Source organism: Lontra canadensis, unplaced genomic scaffold, assembly GCF_010015895.1.
Source record: "Lontra canadensis isolate GAN:19392208 unplaced genomic scaffold, GSC_riverotter_1.0 scaffold3, whole genome shotgun sequence".
NCBI classification, from domain to species: domain Eukaryota; kingdom Metazoa; phylum Chordata; class Mammalia; order Carnivora; family Mustelidae; genus Lontra; species Lontra canadensis.
Genome location: NW_022630997.1, coordinates 21272391 through 21293967, shown reverse-complemented (window position 1 = coordinate 21293967; position 21577 = coordinate 21272391). Strand labels below are relative to the sequence as shown.

The following is a 21577-nucleotide window of genomic DNA, read 5'->3' as shown; positions in this document are numbered from 1 at the left end:
GTTGAATGAAAGAATAATAATTAACATTTCCAAGTTTTACTATATTTAATACACTCATTTAACAACGCCATAAGGTTGGTTGCATTACCATCTCCATTTTACAAATGAGGAAACCAAGACACATAACTTGGTGAAGTTCACACTATCTATTACTGGTGAAGCACAGATTACAAACAGAGATTGAGGCAACACACTCTTAAGCCCTTGCACTAAACCAAAGTAGCCTTGTGATTCTTGGCTCACGAAAGAGTTACTTTCAGGTCCTTAGTAGAAAAATATATGCATTTTGATGCTTCACATTTTAAGACGTAGGGCAACTGTCCTTAGCCTTGTATCCTCGGACCCATGGTCCATGGACAGACCCTAGGGGACCATGTATCTCATGAAATTTGAGTAGAGTTTGTGTGTATGCATTACCACATTTTGATAAGCGCTATGGGCAAACACCCATAGCGCTTATCAAATTCTCAAAGAATTTTATAATAATCAAAATTTTATAATAATCAAAAGATTAATAACCATGGGCATAGAGAAATATAATTTCCTGAGACAAAATTAAAATTATTAAACATTCAAAAATACTTATAGATGGGTTTATTTGAAGGATTGCCCACGGACTACCTTTTATCTGTAGAGGAGATTTTGGTTAGTGGACTAGAAATTAGTATTTATTAGGCACAACTAAATGCTAGGTATTTAATATTTACTAGCTTATCTTCTTATATCATTACCAGACAGATATCATTTTACAAATGTATAAACTGAGGCTTAGAATGGTAAGAACATGCCCTATAACACCTGATAAATTGTAGGACTAGGGCACCCCGACCTATCTCTGAAGCCGCTACGTCCTCACCGCGTGGTTAGACACAGCTGCGGAGGGCCAAGGGCACTCAGTGCAACCAGCCTTGCTGGGAGGCAGGTGTTTCAGTGGTTTCCTCACAATGCTGCCTGGAAACAGCGGCTGAGTTATACGGCATCTTAGGCCATTTTGAAGGACAGGAACTCGGTCTGGCTGAAGATCATGTCCTGTTCACATCTCTACATTCTGTTCTCTGGGCCTCCCTTTTCAGCAGGCCCGTCACAGCTGCAGTGGGATAGGTTTAGCTCCCAGACTGGAGGGCGTGTGGACCATTGCTTTGGCTGACTCCTCATAGCACACTTCAGGCTTCTGGTGGCCACTGGCCTCCTCTTCCCGTCTCTGTTGTCCATTTGAACAAAGGAACAGTCCTCCTCCTACTGCAGCTGCAATGGAGTTTGCAACACCCTTTAAACATAAAACAGGAACTGTAGTGGTTAGATTCCTTGAGCTGCTACGTGATGTACTTCTCCTTGACTAGTGACTTTTATTCTACCACCTAGCTCGCCTGAACATCTTTCTATGCAAAACCACCCGCTGGTCAAACACTGAGGATCACGGACAGGACCTTTGAGAGCTTTTGAAAGCTTTTCTAGTTTCACAGAGTAGCTTAGGAAGGTTTTAGAGAAGTAGGTAGGGCCATCCTCTTGTAACAGGTAAGGAGGAAAAGACTGCTGTCTTGGATAGGGTGTTTCTCCAGCTTAGGGGAAAAGTGGATCCCTCAACAGAGACTGGCTTATCTCCCAGAAATTCTCCCAGCCTCTGCTCCAAGAAACTGACCCTAGCAGTGCTGAATGTCAGTCATCTGGATTAGTATCTCATGGCTATTCTCCTCCACTTAGTTGGAATAGACTACCTGGGAGCGGAGAACGGGGATGGATGCAAAAAAAGTTGTTATGGAGCCAGGATCACTGTGGTAGCAGAAGGAATTAGTGGGAATTTCTTCAAGTAGAAAATAATTCCTTATAACACTGAGAAAAATTGAAACAGAAATCTCATACTTTAACTACAAATGGATGCTGTGCTTTACAAAAGATAAACCCAGTTTTCGTTCAATTGTAAATTATCTTTTTAAATGATTTCATTGTTTTCCTAAAAGGAAAAAAGAAATGACCTTTCCATACAAAATTTCCAAAAACCCATTTGTATTTGATTTCACTGTCAAAAATGTATATGGATTGTACTATGTTCCTAGGGCTACCATAAAAAAGTATTATACATTGAATGACTTAAAAAAAAAACCCAGAAATTCATTGTCTCTCAGTTCTAGAGGCTAGAAATACAATTATCTTTATAAGTGGGTTTGTGTGTTTGTTACTCTGAAATACTGCCTTCTAGCCTTTCAAAATCTTTTCAGATTTTGCTATCTTATTCTGTAATCAAGTGTATTCTTCACTTAATTATCTGATTTATCTTAATTAGTTGATTTATCATTTAAGTGCCTGTTTAAAGTACAGAGTAGAATGAAAGGCTTTGATATGACAAACTATATTACATTTCTAGGATGATCTAAGACCTTGGATATGATAGCTCATAATGGTATGTCTTTCATTCCTTAGTGTTCATCAATGTCTGATTTCTGCTTTTGTTCTGTGGGATTTTTCCCTAGTTTTGCTCTCATCCCCCTTTGAACCTCATATCAAGGACCCGCTTAAAAGACATGCAGATCAAAGAGAGTAGAACCATTTTTAATAAGCAAAACTAACAACATAATTGTGGACAAGATCTTCTAGAAAGTTCATATCTATATACATCTCCCATGGCTGGGTATGTACATCTCCCACAGCTTAGTTGCAGTTTCCCACTCACAAAATGGACATCCCCCTTAATTAGTACTTATAAATATTGTACATTACCTATATTTTATTTTCTACATATTACAATTTCAACCAAGACATAATTGTCAAGCATGGGCAGTAGACATTACATTAGTGTACCAGTGACAATTGTGCTGGCCCAAATATTCCAGCAGCTTTGTTTTAATCCAAGAATATTATTTTCTTATATTTGAATATAGAGTGTTATTTTCTTATATGACTAAAAAGACTTTACACCTATTTCTTTTAAATAAAGATGTTTATTTGGAGAATATTAGTAGCATGATAACTCAATCTCACCAAATATTCACAGTTCATCAGGTCAGGCAATAGAACAAGTCCATGTGAGCTTCTTATAAAGAAATGTATGACCACCTCAGTAGCTGCCTCCATCGTCTATCCTATTACTGGATGATTCAGAATCCAAAATAAGAAGTTTAGGGACTTTTTCTCAAAAACAGAAATAAAGAAAATGTCTGAAGCAATGATGTTGACCCTTTTCAAGAAGATCTATGAAACTTTAACTGCATATTTCAGTCTTGTCGAATCTTTTGTATTATTCTGATTGTCGATAAGAACCAGGGGGCTATGTTGATGATTCTTGATAATTTCAGCAACACTTCCAAAGTACTAGAGCAAGAAAACATAGATGAATTATACACTGGAACTTATGTTAACTTCGAGCTCTGCTCCTCCAATCTTCTCCCACTTTCTCAAGTTAGTCAACACTACTAGGTCTCAGCTGACATTCTACCCAAAAAAGTCTAATTTAACAAAGGCTGTAATCCTTGAGGTGACCAACTCGGGCCTTGCTTATGTTCAGTTACATAAAACACTGACAGCCTCAATTAGTGTAACTACTTAGAGAAATTACTCCATTGAGTTATGATGTAATATTTTAATGACTTTTTATTCAGTAACAAGTGTAAAACTGTCACACACTAAATTTCTCTGTTTTTTACAAAACATAGATTATCTGTCATGTTGTACAAGTCTTAGATGCAAGAACTGATGTAATAAATTAATCCTAGAATTTAGTGTCAGAAAAGAGTGATTTCCCAGATTGATACTTGTTTTGTTTTTGTTTTCCTTTTTGAATAAATAAAGCTTTATAAATTCTCATATTTTCATTTTTGCTCTAGTTCCCAGAGCTAATTATTAATTAGTTTAGAGTTAATTAATAATGGAATCCGTGCTGGGCTCTTACCATATGTATTTATTTTCCTGTGTGCTAATTCCTATTGTTTATGGATTTTAATGTAAGGTTATCACAAATATTCTCCTGAAGAATTATCAAAATTTTAAATGAAAGAGAAAATAAGTATAACACAATATAATACAGGAAAGGAAATGAAATGCATTGATTATACAAAAGTGCTATAAGCTCATAATCATAAATATATTTAGATCATTTTTTAAAAAGCAGTGTTTTGCAAGACTGCCATAAATTTAGCAATTATCAACAATTGATTTATTCTTTTAATTTTTCATATAAAGACAAATATTTAGAATAGAAGTTTTTTTAAGCCTTTTAATTAATTATTTGGATAGCTTCCAAATATCTATATACTAAATAAAGTATTCAGAATATTGGTCACCTTTTTCAAATGAAATACCAGTTGTCTTTTAGATAATTGACTTCCTGAATATTATTAGGTTAGGGAGGAGAGATGAGAGACAGGGACCTTCAAGTATCTTTAATCTTTATTTCTGAACTTGCTCTTCAATCATTCAGCCCTTTAGCAATTGTCAATGAAATTCTTTCATGATATTCATAAAGACATTCATCCTGTTTGCTTGGAATAGCATGTTGTTAAACTGAATGCAGTTGGAAGTTAAACTGATGGATTGAAGAACCAGGAAATGAAATACCATGGCCTCTTTGAAGTGGATTCCAAGCAAAAAAGTGTTTTCTGAACCCAGGAAACACAGTAGAGAGTTGCTATACTTACACAAACAAACATCTTATTCTGTCATTCCAGTTCCTGGATATTTTTGAGTATTTCTTTGTTGGAGTGTTTGCGGATTGAAATGTTTGAATAGGGAGTTGAGTTGAGTTGAAATATGTGAAGCAGGAAGCAGAGTTGAGGCATATTGAATGTGGCATTGAGCACAGTTGTAGTTTCCTTAGTGCTTTTTTAAAAAAAAAATGTCTACAGTAATTCATTGTATTCGAGATATTCATATGGACAGAAAAACAACCTGTTCGTGATAACTCAAAATCTTATGGTCCATAAAATAAAGAGATATCAAAGCTATAAAATTCCTTAATATCATATCTACATAATGCCAAAACAACTGCATAAAATAGTTCAACAGTTAATCAATTGGTTTCTTTTTCTACCCATATACACCCAAACACAAATGCAGGCAAACAGACTTTTATAATATCAACATTGTTGATATCATGTAACCCGAGCTTTCATTTTCCATTCAGGTATTCACTGTATGGAAAAAAATAACTTTTTTACTATAGATAAGTAAAAGTTTTAATGGACTCTGTCTGCACTTCCAAATACCATTATAATATTTGTTTTGGTATCTATAGGCTAGATATGTAGGAAGTAGGGTGAAGTTCTGTTCTATTCATCCAATGGTAGGGATGAAGACTCTTTAGGCCAAGAGGAATCTCTTTTTACCAGAGTTTCCTTAGCAGGACAAAAGAGTCCAGAATCCCTATGGCAGCTCAAAATTTATGAGAATTTCAGAACTTCTAAATAGGACAGCTCCTTCTCCCACCCTTAAGCTTCTTCTAGAAGTACTGGATCCCTTCCTGGGGAAGCTTAGAATGAAACCATCCATCCAAAGTCACTCTGTCCTACAAGGATCACCACTATCTATTACACTGACTACTACTGAAGAGCATTTATTTTAAAAGATTTGTCAGATGAAGGTTTCAGTGAGAATGAAGGCTTTTCTGAGCATGAAAAAGCAGACAGTTCTGTTTAAGTTTAACTGCTGTTAAATGATAATGAAATCTATATTTTAAAACCCAAGTTTAGTCTTGATCCATGTTTTGTGTTTTCAGATTCAAGAGTTTTGCATTTTCTAATTATCTTAGACTTTATTAAAACCCCAAACTATAAAACTCCTAGAAGAAAACAGGGGAAAATCTTTATGAGATTGTATCTGGCAATGATTTCTTGGGTATGACACCAAAAGCACAGGCAACAAAAACAAAGATAGATAAATTGGACTACATTAAATTTAAAAACCTCTGTTCATCAAAGGTCACAATTAATAGAATGAAAAGGCAGTCCATGGAATGGGGGAAAACATTTGCAAATCTTCTATCTGATAATGGATTAGTATCTAGAATATATAAAGAACTCCTACAACACAAAACCAAAAGATCAAATAACCCAATGTAAAAATGGGCCAAGGAGTCAAACAGACATTTCTCCAGAGATGATATACAAATGCCAACAAACATTTGAAAAGATGGTCAAAGTCACTAATCATCAGAGCAATGCAAATCAAAACTACAATGAAATATCTCCTTTTACTGATTAGGTTAGCTACTATTTAAAAATCCCAGAAAATAAGTGTTGGTGGGCATGTGGAAGAGTTGGAACCCTTGTGCACTGTTGGTAGGACTGTAAAATGAGGCAATCATTATGGAAAACAATATGGCAGTTCCTCAAAATTTTAAGATAGAACTATCATATGATCTAGCAATCCCAATTCTGGATATATAACCAGAAGAACTGAAAGCAAGGGTCTCAAAGGAACATCTGCACACCTGTGAGCAGAGCAGCACTATTTACAACAGTCATCAACAATAGCCAAATGTCTATCAACAGAATGTGGTGTACAGTACAATGCAATGCTATGAAGCCTCAAAAAGGAAAGAAATCCTGTCACATACTACACAATATGGATGAGCTTTGAGGATATAATGCTGCAGGGAATAAGCCAGTCACAAAAAGGACAAGCATGGTATGATGCCATTTATATGAGCTATCTAAAGTAGTCAAATTCATAGAAATAGATATTAATTACTAGTAAACTGGTGATTGCCAGGGACTGGGAGAGAGTGGAAAAAGGGAGCTGTTTTCAATTAGCATAGAATTTCAGATATGCAAGATGAAAAGTTCTGGAGATCTGTTTTACAGTGTTGTAAAAAAAAATGAATAGTATAGTTTAAATACTAAACTATACACTTAAAATGGTTAATATGGTAAGTTTTAAGATACGAGTTTTTTTTAACACAATTTTAAAAAGCAAAATTGAAAACACACTCATTGACAGAGACCTTACCAGTTTGTTTTACAAATGCAATTCTCCTGCCTGTAATCACTCAAACAAATAAATTCCTTCACTTAATAAGAACTAACCAAATATCCACTGAAGGCAGCTCTTCTGCTATGCTTCTGGAAATACAGAGATGAGTAAGACCTAGTCTAGTCCCTGGTCTCATCTAGTGGACAAGACAAACACTTCAGCAATTACAATATTTTGTAATAATTTAAATGCTTTCTAACAAGTGCTGGGTTTGGAATAAGTATAGTTCTTTCTGAAAGAGTATTGAAAATAAATATTAACTTGAATTTTTTAAATGCTATTTTCTCTGCTTAGATTTTTCTTTCCACTTTTCTCATTCTCATCTTTAATTTTCATTCTACCTATTCAAACTCAGTCTATCTTTCAAGGCCAGCACAAGTTTCACTCCCTTTCTGACCACTTATGGATTGTTCCAGTCCATATTTCAGGGCTTTCTTATATTAAAAAAAGCTGGCTAAACAGAGATATGGTAAGTATTGAGTTTGGTCCGGATTAAAGAGGAGTTGGACGTCATATCTGTTTAGTATTCAAGACCTTCGATGATGCTTTTCTCTTGCTATAGGCCCAAAAGCTCATTCTGGTCCAAGAGCTATATTCTAATATTTCAACAAAAGTTTCTGCACCTCCTCTGATCCTTCCCTGGTCATCTACTGGTAGTTGAGTTGAGATCCTAGTTCTTGACTTAGGAGTTCTAGACACTGACAGTGATTCTACTTGACACTTCAACTTTGATTTCTATGTTTCGCTGAACCAAAATGCCAAATCAGACTGCACTGAGTCAGAATAAAGGCACTAAGACATAGCCTTTATGTCAGAAGTCTTTCTTCCTTTTTATTTTTTCATAGAATATGCTGCCTGAACACAGTATTTTATCTTGTACTCTTTTCTTTTCATGACATGTATGCATGCCTTGCACCAAATACTCTTGTATTATTTCTCTCATCTCTAGTACCTAAATATGCTATGATACCATTGTGCTCAATACATAGTTACAGAGTTGGATTAAAAGAGAAGTTACTGACCTCTTCACCATTTTTCTTTCTGCCCAAAGCATATTGCTTTGTTGCTTCAATAAACCGCACAGGGATATTATATACTCGCTTATTAAAGAATACAACTAGTGTATATGGCTGTTTGGAATCATGGCCAGAGCTCTTCCGAATAAGAAATGATCCATCCTGTTTATTAAAAGAAAAACACAATTATGGTGAGTATTACTTACGTTTTCACAGGTTATAAATTAGTTTATACCTATATTACATTCAAAAGGTAATTACTGAGCTATGTGATTTTTATTATAGATTACAGTTTATTATTTTCAAAGAAAATACTTCAGTAAAATATATACTTTTAGAAAATCCTGAGTGAAGTCAATTCTCACTTTTTGTTGCATAAAATAAGATCCTATGTTCATATATTTAGAAATGTGTGAAGGGACACAGTAAGATTAAATATAGAGAGCATTCTTGAACTAGGAACCATGTCTATAAGTAATCTATGAATAAAAAAATACATATATCAAAATGAAACAAATTCCATTCAAAAGTACTATGAGAAGAAAGCTGAAATTGGAAATCAAAACATTTCAGCTGGTGAAAATTCTCTTCCCTAAAACTTACATTGAAGCAGAAAAAAACCTGTAATATAATATACCAATTTAAATAAATAGTTTATAAAATATTCTAGAGGTGCCTAGCTGGCTCAGTCAGAAGAGCATGTGACTCTTGATCTTGGGGTCATGAGTTTGAGACTCATGTTGGGTGTAGAGATTACTTAAATGTAAATGAATTTAAAAACTTAAAAAATAAATGTTCTAGAACCATAAATCCAAAAATGAACAAAAAATGGACAAAAAGCAGAAAGAAGAAATGCAACAAGAGTTGATCAAACTCAGGAAGGAAATTGAAGAGAAAGGCAAACCTATCAGAAATGAAGAAATTACAAGATGCCCAAGGGACAATATCTTTAAATGAAGATATGATAAATGACTGAAGCAAGGCATGGAAGCAACCCAGACAGGAGGGAAAAAGAGGAAATTAAAAAAAAAAATACAATAAAGTCAGAGTGGTTGGAATGAAAGAAAGACAAAAAAGGCCCAAAATGCATGTAATTTAAGTCCTTAAGGAAGAAAAATAAAATAATAGAACAGAATTATTTTTTTAAAAGATTTTATTTATTTATTTGACACACACACAGAGATCATGAGTAGGCAGAGAGCCAGGCAGAGAGAGAGGGAGAAACATGTTCCCTGCTGAGCCCAGAGCCCGACACAGGTCTCGATCCCAGGACCCTGAGACCATGACCTGAGCTGAAGGCAGAGGCTTAACTCTCTGAGCCACCCAGATGCTCCAGAATTACTTTTTAAGACTGGAATTTAAGAAAATATTCTGGAAATAAGAGAAAACTTAAGTCTACATGTTGAAAGGGGTTCCATCTATCTGAAAAAATTGACTTGAAAGTCAAGTCAGAGACACATTCTGGAAAACGATTAGACTTTAAAAACAAAAGGCCTGCAGAGCCTTCTGATTAAAATATGAAATTATACATAAGGTCAAGAAAATAACATTTGCATCAGACTTTTCAAAAGTATCCTATAAAACAAGGCAATCTAGTGGAGCAACACTTTTAAAAACTCAAGACAAGGATTTTATAACCAGCCAAGATATCCTCTAGGTTATCAGATTATGAACAGCTTTGAATGTGCAAGAACTCAGGGAATAATGTAAATATAGTCCTTTATGAGAATCTATTATAAGGTGAGGTTTGTCAAAACAAAATAAGGTAACTGGGGAAGCCAGCAAGGGGATTGATGAGAAAGCATTTAACATATGTAATTGCAGAGCTAGGACTAAAGCAAAGGTAGCAAAAACCAGTATGTAAATGTTATATATTCTGACAAAGGAGGGTGCAAGTAAAGAAAAATGGAAGGAGGAAAGAGAAAGAAAGGGAGATGGCATTTTAACTTTGACTTTTCCAAACTGCTCCTAGTGTTCCTACATGATTGGGCTTGGCCTCTCCAAAAATTTACTTCCAGGTACTTTTTGTCATCTTGACCTTGATATTTTAACCCATGCATTGATCCAAAAGAGCCTGTTACTTCTCATTCCTGAATGGAACTCATGTAGCACCAAGCTTTACAGAGAGCTCCCTGGGGAGCCGCCTTCTCCCACTGATTGGAGAACAGTGGAGAACAGTGGAGCCTATGGATCCTGGCAAAGAAAGGACAAGTAGAAATGAGACTGAAGAACAAAGAGGGAGATGCTTGAGAGAGAGCAGAGGATAGCAACTGCTATTGAATAAGTAAATTTTAAAAAATCCCTGCATCCACAATGGTTGCAATTCTTTAGTCAGCAAATTATTGGGATGACAGCTGTGCCTATTACAGTCTGAGAGCAGAATATGGGACTTAAAAATGGTCAAACCTTGTTTGATCTGTATAAAGCCTCTTCTGCAGATTTCCGATCGCAGGCACCAGCATACCATGGCTTGCAGTGAATGTCCGCTTCCTGCGAAATGGAGGGCATTGCTAAGCATGAGATGCGCCTTCAATAACATGGTACCTTCTGTGCACTGAAAACAAAGTCCCATTTTGCATTACCAAGACAGACCTAACTATATTTGGACCAGCAATTTGAAAATGAGTTTTCTGCTTCCTTTGATCAACCACAGGATTATATAATTGACTTTTTTCTCATCTGGCATTAGCTGCTAACCTTAGTACTTGAGCATTGTTATGAATAAATAAATCAATCAATCCTGCTGGATTCCTGAGCTATTTACACCTTTCTCCTAAATAAGCAATAAGCTCCCTGTCTATCACGATCTTACTGCTGTTGCTTTGTGGAGTACTTTCTAATTTCTGAAGTCTTTTCATCAAATATACCTTATTGGATTCTTTTAACTACTCTGGAGGCAAGAAGGATACATATGCTTACCCTTTCTACAGTTGAGAAAGCTTAGAGAGACTTGCCCAAGGGCACCCAGAGTTCTTTCTCTGTCTTTTTAAAAACTGTGCTGCTTTATGTGTTTTAATATCATATGCCTCCACAGATCTATTCTGAGAAAATTACACAGTTTAAATAGAATCTATGTGAGCGGAAGAACAATAAAAACAACACACTTCTTTGCTAGTTTTGAAGAAGCACAAACTGTTCTTAGGGCATCCAGAATACAAATTGGAATATATGGTGCAGGGGCTTAATCCCTGAAAGCAAAATGCGTTCTGTACCCATCAGCGAATGACAACTCGCAAGCTGACTTAAAACATAGTCTGTCTTCAAGCTTCACCCCTAACTGCTCATCAGAAGGTATTAGAAGACACTTCCTTTCCTGCAGTTTAATGGTAACAGTAAGAGTTCATTCATACCTGTTCTGACAAATGGGGGTTAGATGAAAGTAGGCCATCCACAGTTGAGCTTCCCCCTTCTGGAAATCCTATAAGGGATTTGAAAAATCAGTTGGTCTTCACTGTATCTTGACCAGTCGGTATGCCTATACTATACAACACTGTGCTTGGTGCTGCAAGGGACACGTGCACTGAAAAATCACACACACACCCAAAAAATCCCTAATAACATTGGTTCTCAAAGCATGGTCTGGGGCCCCCAGAACCCCTGGGATTCTTCCAGGGAGGTCGTGAGGTCTTTTCCAAATCCGTATCTCTGTGAAGCCCCATTTTCTTCCTATATTTCAGCCATGAAGACATTGCAACAGCTCGAATATAGAAACGGATATGAGAATCCATCCATCTCTGTTACTCTAGATATTAAAGAGATTTTAAAAAATGTAAGACAAGGCCACTCTTCTCAATGAAGTGTTTTTGTTTGGAAAATACAGTCATTTGCATAAAAATATGTTAGTTATGTTAACATGTAATGAGTTCAATATTTTTAAATGAAAAAATAAAGGTTTTAATTAAAAATTGATTAATAAATATGGTTTAATTGCCTGCTTTTAATTAATACATTAAATATTAATAGAAACAAGTGAACCAAAGTTCTTTGGGTCTGCAATGATTTTAAGAGTGTTAACATGGTCCTGAGACCAAAACATTTGAGAACTGCGGCCTTATGGCATAAACTTCCTCAAGGAGTTTAGAGTCTGTAAGTGGAGCCACATGAAGTAGAGAAAATACTTAACGGCATTCATTCATTCATTCATCAATGCATGCCTGCCATGGATCAAAACACTAGGGACAGATATACAGCAGTCACAGTCAAACAAAACAGCAAAATGCCCTGCACTCCTGGAGTTTAAATTTTAATGGAGTGAAATATACAATAAAGACCTAAGTAAATATATATACAATACTACAGAGTCGTAAGTACTGGAGAAAAAGAAGCAGGGAAGGGGCTGGGGACTAGCCTTGGACAAGCAATATGTTTAAATTGGCTGGTCAGGAAGTCCTCACTGAGGTGACACTTGGGTAAAATCTGCAGGAAGAGAGGGAGGAAGCATGTGGCTATCTCAGGAAAGAATGTTCCAGGTCAGAGGAATAGCAACACGCAAGGGCCTAGAATGTCTGAGGGATAGACAGGGGGTCACTGTGTTTGAACTGTGGAGGGAAAAGTAGAGAACAAGGGATGGAGTCAGCCATCAGGTAAGGAAGGCCCCTGATGTGTAGGACCTGTGGACCCCTTAGCATGACTTGAGCACTGACTTAAATAGCTATCATTTACTGAAGACCTTCTATATTCAAAGCACTGTACCCGGTACTTAATCTTCTTATTTTGAAAACAGCTGTACTGCTTTTATTAAAAAATTAAATGTTAAAGATGACCAGAATGATCGGTGAAATATTCAATCAATACTAAAAAAGAAGAAGGTAAAAATTATCCCAAATTTATTTACTTTTGAAAATAACCATGAAATCAATATTCCTGGCTCCAATTAACAGAAGAGGAAACAAACCAGAGAGGAACGAGCATCCTCCAGCTGGACATGTTGCTCAGACACACGGATCCAGCCTTACCCACCACCCGATAGTGCTTTCCATGGCTTCACTGTACTTACTTGGCAGGGGTACGGGTTTGTGATGGATTTGTCTGAAAGGAAGAATTTCAGATTAGCTAAAGGGCAAAGCAAAGGATGAATAAGTGTGACGCTTTGCTTGCATTGAAGACGCCTGGCGCAGAGGCATCACAAAGGAGTCAACGTAAATGACCAGTAAAACATCTAAAGATATGAAAAGGCATCAAAACCTTCAAAGTAAGTAAAACTGTCCCCTTTGGTTTTATAAAAGGAAGAGACTTGATTAAACTGTTGGATTTTAGTTAAGGCCAATAATTAACTCAAATATTAGGTCTAAGCAGTTCTTTTAAAGTGTCTAAGTAGTTCCTTTAAAGTTTTTTTTTCCTATTTGACACTTTTTAAAATTTAATGAGCACTGGGTGAATACACAACTGATGAGTCACTGACCTCTGATACCAATAATACTGATACTAATAATATACTATATGTTAATTAATTGAATGTAAATCAAGTTAAAATTTAAAATACGCAATTGCAATGCAGTGAAATGTCCGATCTTTACCAAGCCCCACAAGCCAACGTCACTATGCAGTGTGACAATACAGGTGTTAGGGAAGCTTATTTTTAAAGGAAAGGATTCTTACTTCTGGGGAGGAGGAAACACTGATGACTGCATATTTTCTTGTCTGTGACTAGATGTTCGATGGCGTTCAGCAGGTATAGGCCTTTCTGCATTAAGAAAATGCTCATATTAGGCTAGATTGAAATGTTTGTCTCCATGTCCAAACCCAGCAACATCAACTGAGAAGAACCAGATTTGGTCTGCTGTCTTCCCATGAACATGTCTTTTACCAGGACACCTTCTGTTTATGCACCTGTCTGTCTGGTGATGGGTTTGCATGATTAGGACGAGGACCCTTACCCAGCAGTGTTACAAACACACCTTCCCCTTCTCTGGCAATATCCATGGGGACTGAGCCCAAGGGGTGGACCTTTAAGTGTGTGAGTATAGGCAGTGGCCAAAGACGAGCCAGTTCAAACCATGCCAATGTTCCCTGCCCCCATAGGTGTTACAACATGCCAGCAATTTTTACTGATAAGAGGCAAAATATCAGAGTTTGCAAATAATCTACTCATTTTGAAAAATTACAGACTTCCATTACAGAAACCCAAAAGGAATAAATGTAGTATGAATTCAAAGATTCAAAGAAATGGTAAGATAGACTTCGGGGTTTCCTGTAATGCAGTGATATTCAGAAGCCTTGCATCCGTGAAGGATGTTTGAAGTCTATGGCAAGTTACTTTGAGCAGCCATGTGAGATTTTTTGTTCATGAATTTACAGCTTGGTAATTTCAGAAGGAGAAACAGTAAACACACTTGGTTCCCACAGCCTGCTGAGATTTGATTACCCAGCTTTGCTTCTCCAGTCCTGGAGGCTTCTTCCTCCCCTCCTTCCTTGTCCCTTCCTTCCTTCTGTCCCTCCGTCCTTCCATCCTTTCCTCCTTCCCTCCTTCCTAGGTGAGAAGAGCCTGCTTACCCACACTGGGTTTTGATGATGGTTGCCTCTGTTCTTGAAACAAGTCACAAAACAGATGGCATGCCAAGCTCTTGCCCTAGGAGCCCTTTGGCAACAAGGACACCCGACATGCCAGGAGCTCATTTCTCTGCTGGTTTTCAAAGGCCCCCGAAGCCAATAGAATCTGCACAGGGTTGAGCTTACTTCCTACAGACGCTCACCCTAAGACTCCACTATTACTTGAGCTCCACGCTCAGCAGGCATGGGAGACTCTAAGGAATGGAAGGACAGCAAGGCAGAAGCCTCAAAGGACAGGCAGAAGAAAGGAAGGAAGACAGCCGAAAGGGGGGGATACCTTAGAAATATCCTGGAGGAAAAAAGATGGGGGAAACAGATGTAAGAAACCCCCCAAGTCGAGCAGTTAAAGCAGACAGGCAAGTTGTAGGACACATTCAGGAGCTGTCTCCCATCCATCATCAGAGAAACCAGGACATTTTATGGAGATGTGCCCATGTGACCTCAGGAAATGGGGAGAACACTCCCTCGGCTTTAACACTGGGTAGTTTCAGTTGTGAATTAGATGGGTTCAGGACTCACACTTCTATATAGTGTTTTAAGTGTTGAAAATATGGGTAATTCTTACTTCTTTCTGTTTTTTCTTCCCCTCGAGTATTTTTCAAATACAAGTATTTTTTTTTTAATATGGGAAAATTCTAATTAAAAGTATATGTAAGATTTTTAGGCTATGATAGGACAAAGGAAAACATTTGAAGGTATACTAAAACATATATTTGAATTCAGAAATCATTATTTTTAAAAACTTAGCAAAAGAACTTCTTCAAATAAATTTTTAAAAATTTTATTACCTTAACTAAGCTATTAGTTCTAAGATATGTGTATAGCTCTGAATAAGGCTTCATATCTATGGCCACGGCACTGTTTCTGGAAAGTTGTACGTCTACAAACAGGCAGGTTTGGGGCATGTAGACTATAGCTTTGCCCCACAGACACTGGGCTGAAAGCTCATGTCCTTACTACTCATTGCAAAGTAAAGGCCATTTTTTTAAGAAAACTGAGTTTCATACATACAATTGCCTTATAAATAGTGAAAACAATTTACAAATACACTTATGCACAAATCCTTAATTCAAATAACTTTAAGAGAACATACTCATCCTTCAGGATAATACAGATTTACCTTCACAAACACTTGAGACATTCTGTGGAGAGGCAACTGGAATCTATTTAAAAAAAAAAAAAAGGCAAGGATATTCCATACAGTTGGAAGTGGAAATGAATCTCAAAGCACTATTGATAAGATAAATATTTAGGAGGACATTTCTTTGATGCATAGCTATTCTTTCAATCACAAGAACAACAACAACAAAACCCACACAGTTCTCAGCCCGACCTTTGCATTACGTGAGGAGTGGACTAGAAGTAGGTCATGCAAGGATCAGTGTCATCCTGGTGTAGGGACTTCCCTGCTCTGTCAACAGGGTTGATGGAAACTGTGGCCCGTGGAGCTGCTGGCCCGTCGGTCTTGCACTTTGGTCTTCAGGCTACCCCTCGGTGCTTGCTAAGTGACTGTAGATGTCAGGCTAGGGGGTAGGTACTAGGTCAAGGTGGGCTTCCTCAAACAGTGGGCTGGCCCAGGTTCCCCGCACTCCAGCCAGAATCTGAGTTTAGCAGGCCTATGTGCGCCTGATACACCATTAGCTCCCAGGCCAGCAGATGGAAAGCAGGCAGGTACCGTTAACTCCCAGGCCAGCAGATGGAAAGCAGGGAAGGCAGATGTCAGGGGAGGCAGGGAGCCTGGCTTCCACCTTGGATCTGCGGCTCACACTCACACTCCGCGAAGCCACGGTGGGTCAAGTGAGGATGAGCGCCCCCCCATGCAGCACCATCCCCGGCTAACCAAGAATGCGGAATTTCTCTCAGACTGTCTGGGCAGCAACTTCGGTTGCTAGAATTGTTGCGTTCACCTTAGCTGGAAGCATTGTCAACTTTAAATAAGGGAATAAGCATCAGCATTGCAGGAAATATAAAACACATTTAAATGCAAAATGAACTTACTGTCTTCAGCGGTGTAGCTGGTTTTTTCCTGGGGGGGATAAAAAGATGGGCTTTGTTAAAACATAATAGAGATGAAGCGGAGCTGACTACATACCATTTTACTCTTGAATTTAAACTAGTGTCATGAACGTGGTACAAGTGTGTTGGAAGACTGTCCTTGAAGGGCAGAGGGGAAGGGAAACAGGATCTAGCCTTGATCCTCCTAGCTGCAGATAGGGTCCACTGGCAGAAGGCAAAGAGTTAACTGGGGTAAATAGGAGTGAGAGTTGTCAGGGAGCCAGAAAACTGAATTCTTCTTCCAGTTCTGCTGCTGATTACTCTGTGACCTCAGGCCTCTTTCACCTAGGAAGCTTGTTGGAGCTTTAAGTTTCCTTGTCTATAAAATGAAGACTAGCATCAGTATTTTCCAAGGCGTATGCAGAGCCATCCCAGTCGCCAGCAGGACCCTTGGGCTAATGCCTGGGGCCACAGGTGGAGACAAGAGGACAGCCCGCAACAGAGGCTGTCCCCAGCACCCTTCCTGCCAACTGTTGCCCTGCCTCAAGTGACTGTTCTCTACTAGACATCTGCCCAGGGTTTCATCCTGAACAGAGAAATCCAAGGCCAACTCAAGTGTGAAAAACACTGGGATCTGTGGTCCTGAAGGGGTTTTCTGAGCTAACTTCCGGTTTGTCTTGGTTCTGATAGAGACTGTAATCTAATATTTTAATGGTGTATGCTTTCTCCTCTGTATTTTTTTTAAAGACTTTCTCACCTTCTCTCTCACTTGCTTTGTTTTTGGCTGAGAGCTAGAAGACTGGGGGACGAACACTAATAATTCCTAAGTGCCTGGCACTGGGTTAGGCTTTTCATCTGTTATTTAAAACCTCACAGTGACCTCTAAAAATTGATATTATTGTTATGTTTCAGAGATTAGGGAATTGAGGCTCAGAGAGATTAAGTAACTTGCCCAAAGTGATAAAACTGAGCCAACAAGAACTTTTGGTTAATAAATCCTTGAACTTAAGAATGTCTTTGCTTTGGGCTGTCTGGATGGCTTAGTTGGCTAAGCGTCCAACTTTTGCTTTTGGCTCAGGTCGTGATCTCAGAGTTGTGATCTTGGTCGTGATCTCAGGGTTGTGATATCAAGCTCTGCCTGGGGCTCCAAGCCCAGTGCGAAGTCTGCTTAAGTTTCTCTCTTTCTCTGTCCCTCCCCATGACACACTCTCTCTCTCTAAAATAAATCAATAAATCTTTCAAAAATGTCTTTGCTTTATGCAGAAGCAGAATTAAGATGATAATCATGCAGGCCGGCTTTGCACATATTTAAGTGTGCTTTTAAAATATCCTATTGAATCCATATAAAATTATGGGTCACTGTTTGTGATATTAACTTATTGCATCACCTAACAGTTTACAAAGCTCTTTTAAATTCAATAAGAAAGAACAGTTCTCTTATTTCACCTTGGGAAGGAAGCTCGGCTGTGTGGCTTGGATCAAACCATCGGGTGCATGTTGTGGGTGTATGTGTGTTTGTTTACAGATCATTAACTACTTGAAAGAGAAGTGGAAGAGGAGAAAGTAAAGATGAAACCTGCTCGCGGGTCTCAAAATTATTCAAGTGCTGGAGCTTCTGCGCGACGGGACTCAAGATTTAACTAACAATTTAGGGGAGGGAAGACTGCTAGTCTTAATTTCAGCAGGGGACCCCCTCATCCACCTTAAGCCAGGGTGGTGATGGAGGAGAACAGGACAGCACGGCTTCATTTCCACACTCTTTAGGAACACACCTGCTGTGGCACAAGGTGCAAGCGTATCTGAGCGTGGGCAGGTGTGTTCTTCTGGGTAGAAATAGTGGAAAAGCACCCGCTCTGCCCCCCCCAGGTTCTCAGGCAGGACCCCTTGGTGGATTCCAGGCAGGCCTGCCCACGACAGGAGTGGGGACCACCCGCTCACACCTCACAGAGCTAACCCTGCACAGCCAGTACTCACCCAGCCCTAGGCAGCGGGGATGGCACAGCAGGAGAAGGTGACTTCGCGTCCCAGGCCCCACTGTTACGACCTGCACAAACATACACACAGGTCAGTCCTCAGCTCCTGTACGTGGGGCCGACGGTCACAGTAAGGGTGGCCTTCCTGGGAAGCTCAGAAATACAGGCACATTTTTGGTTTCTTTCAGTTAAGCATGTCTAGGTGGTTATATTGATGCTACTGGGGAAAATCCGTAGGCCAAGATGATGACATATTTAAATAATATCAGTTTATAAGCTTGGAACCAGGATGTGAATTAGGGTTAGCCCCCTGATTCTGCAAGTTCAGTGAAAGGCCCATAGAGTTCCTACAAGAAGGAGCCAAAAGCACACACTTGCATCTGTGTACGCTGCACCGATGTGCACACCAGCTGTGCCTAGAGACGGAGAGACACAGACCCACCACTCCCTCCCTGCCTACAGGCACTGCTTTTGCATAAAGAATCACTCTGACTTACAGTCTATGCACCTAACCTCACAACCGGAGGCTGTTCACTCACCTCTGAATTCTCAGGGCCTCGGCCCATTGCACAGATAGGCAGACTGAGACAAATGAAAAGCTACTGCCCAAATCTCATCTTCCAAGTCAAAGAAGGGACCCAGAGGGCCTTGTCCACTAGCTCACTTCCCCGCTGGCTACTTAAGACAGAAGGCAGACAATCATGGGGGAGGAACTGAGAGGCTGGTAGAGCTTCTTGGCTGAGACAGAGCAGGCCTCGAGGGGGAGAGCCAGACACGATGCCAGCTCCCCTCGGCGTCCCTGCCTGCCTCCTCAGGCTGATGCTCACCTGCCTGGACATTACAGCTCTGTGAGCCAAAGGCTCTTTGTTGAATTATATCCAACTGAATATATATTGTATTAAGAACCTACTACATTTCTAAGTCCACAATTCCTATTGGACCTACAGGGGATACTCTGTAAACAGAGGTTAGACCTGTGCTCAGTATGTCTTATTTTATTTTTTATTTTTTTATAAATTTTTTTAAAAGATTTTATTTATTTATTTGACAGAGATCACAAGCAGGCAGAGAGGCAGGCAGAGAGAAAGGGGGAAGCAGGCTCCCCGCCGAGCAGAGAGCCCGATGCGGGGCTCTATCCCAGGACCCCAGGATCATGACCTGAGCCAAAGGCAGAGGCTTTAACCCACTGAGCCACCCAGGCGCCCCTCAGTATGTCTTATTTTAGTTTGCAAGATAAAGCACATATAAGTGAGCATGGAAGAAATAATCAGTTACTAAGAATTTCTGAGAACCTGGTATGTGAAGAGCACCGTGTTAGGGGTTGTGGGAGAGCTGGGGGAGCAGAAGCCTCTGCCCTTTGGGATTTATAACCCGAGGACATGCACACGACATGCAACCGCATCTGACGGGACCACCTGTCCCAAACAAAAGAGAAGGGCCTCAAGAACAGTAAAAATTGAGGCCATAAAGCTCATTTTTCCTGTACTTTACCAGAGAGAGGCCTCGAGGGCTTCACTCAGGGCCTATCCACTCGCCTTCTACATTTGGTTCTTACACGGGGCTGATTTCCGTGGACGCTCGTAAGTCCGAAGAACAGCCAAGAGTGTGCTGTTGGAAGGAACGGCCCCTCCACAGGACTCACACTTACATGTTACCTGACCTTGATGTGACTTTGGAAAGCATTTTAGAAACATTTTAAAAAAGAGACTATGTTAGGAATTTTTAATATTTCACGTGACGATAAACAGAAACGTCATCAGGAGTGTGCGTCCAGCTGTGTTTCATCGGCCAGTGGACCAAACAGATGCTGTTCTTCACATTCTTAATACCTGATTGACCCTATTAAAACACCCTTGGCTACTCACAGATTTTGATGGAAGATTTCAGGGAAGAGGAAAAAAACCCACCCTTGTCTGAAAAATAAGGAAGTTCTTTCTACTTCCTTATTTTTCAGACAAGGGTGGGTTTTTTTGAAAGAAGGCCCAAGTCAGAATTTCCTCCCAGGGGTTTTCCCTCTTTTTCAATGCTATGGGCTCATATGGCCTGGGTACGTTGTTGTTGTCATATTTACTGCCTGGCTTCACTCCTAAGCTTCCCTTCCCTTCATATCTTCAGTCTGCCACCATGTTCCTTTCCCCTTCCTTGCCCATAAATCACTTCTGCGATCGGGGCCGGGGGGGGGGGGGAGCATGCCGCTCTCCTCTGAGAAGGTAATCCAAGCACAGGTGGAAAACCCATGGTTTCTCATCAGGAAGACGAGGTTCTAGGTATTTCTTTGTCACCAAACTGGCTGGGTGGCCTCTTACAAGCCACTGAACCCTCTCTGTGAAATGGGGACACAACCATCTACTTCACTTAACTCAGAGTTACTGTTGCAAGACAACAGGAGAACTTTGAAAATGTAAAGAATTAGCCAAAATAAGCTAATATTACTGGAAAGGGACTGAAAGTATTTGAGGTTAAAAACATTATGCTAAGTGAGGGTGCCTGGGTGGCTCAGTTGGTTAGGCGATTGCCTTCGGCTCAGGTCATGATCCTGGAGTGCCAGGAGAGAGCCCTGCGTTGGGCTTCCCGCTCAGCAGGAAGTCTGCTTCGCCCTCTGACCCTCTCCCCTCTCATGCTCTCTCTCTCTCAAGTAAATAAATAAAATCTTAAAAAAAAAAACCAAAAACACAACATTATGTTAAGTGAAAGGAGCCAGATGGAGAAGGCTTGATACTGTATGCCTCCATCTATATGAGGTGTCCAGAAAAGGCAAATCTATAGCAACAAGAAGCAGATCAGTGGTTGCCTGGGGCCGCGGGTGGAAGAACATTCACCAAAAACAGGCGCAAAGAATCTTTTGGAGTTGGGGTGGGGATGGAAATTTTCTAAAACTGGATTGTAGTGATGGTGAACAAACTCTGTAAATGTAATGATTTATAAAAAAAAAAGACAAACAAACTGCATTATACATGTAAAATGAGTGTGCTTTACGATATGTAAATTATAACCCATAAAGCATCTCGGTAAATGGGATTATCGCTATTTCTGTTTTAGCATCTTGTTATCAACAACCACTGTGTCTCCAGGTGCCGGGCTCTG

At 39.4% G+C, this 21577-nt stretch overlaps 1 protein-coding gene across 7 annotated transcripts in view; it reads right to left on the bottom strand.

Moving 5' to 3' along the window:
- BLNK (B cell linker) overlaps positions 1–21577 on the bottom strand; it is an 89699-nt gene that overhangs the window by 13096 nt on the left and 55026 nt on the right. For 4 of the 7 annotated variants that reach the window (XM_032883422.1, XM_032883431.1, XM_032883450.1 and 1 more), the window contains 10 exons: positions 20401–20406; positions 18495–18564; positions 16524–16551; positions 15646–15688; positions 13575–13659; positions 12973–13004; positions 11327–11394; positions 10383–10466; positions 7983–8138; positions 2705–3306 (listed from right to left, as the gene is read on the bottom strand). In XM_032883422.1, the coding sequence (XP_032739313.1) occupies positions 3187–3306; positions 7983–8138; positions 10383–10466; positions 11327–11394; positions 12973–13004; positions 13575–13659; positions 15646–15688; positions 16524–16551; positions 18495–18564; positions 20401–20406 (692 nt within the window). In that variant the 3' untranslated portion in view covers positions 2705–3186. Of the gene's footprint in view, positions 1–2704; positions 3307–7982; positions 8139–9957; positions 10170–10382; positions 10467–11326; positions 11395–12972; positions 13005–13574; positions 13660–15645; positions 15689–16523; positions 16552–18494; positions 18565–20400; positions 20407–21577 lie in introns of those variants that run through there. The other 3 variants (XR_004385709.1, XM_032883441.1, XM_032883463.1) reach the window with 3 other exon arrangements.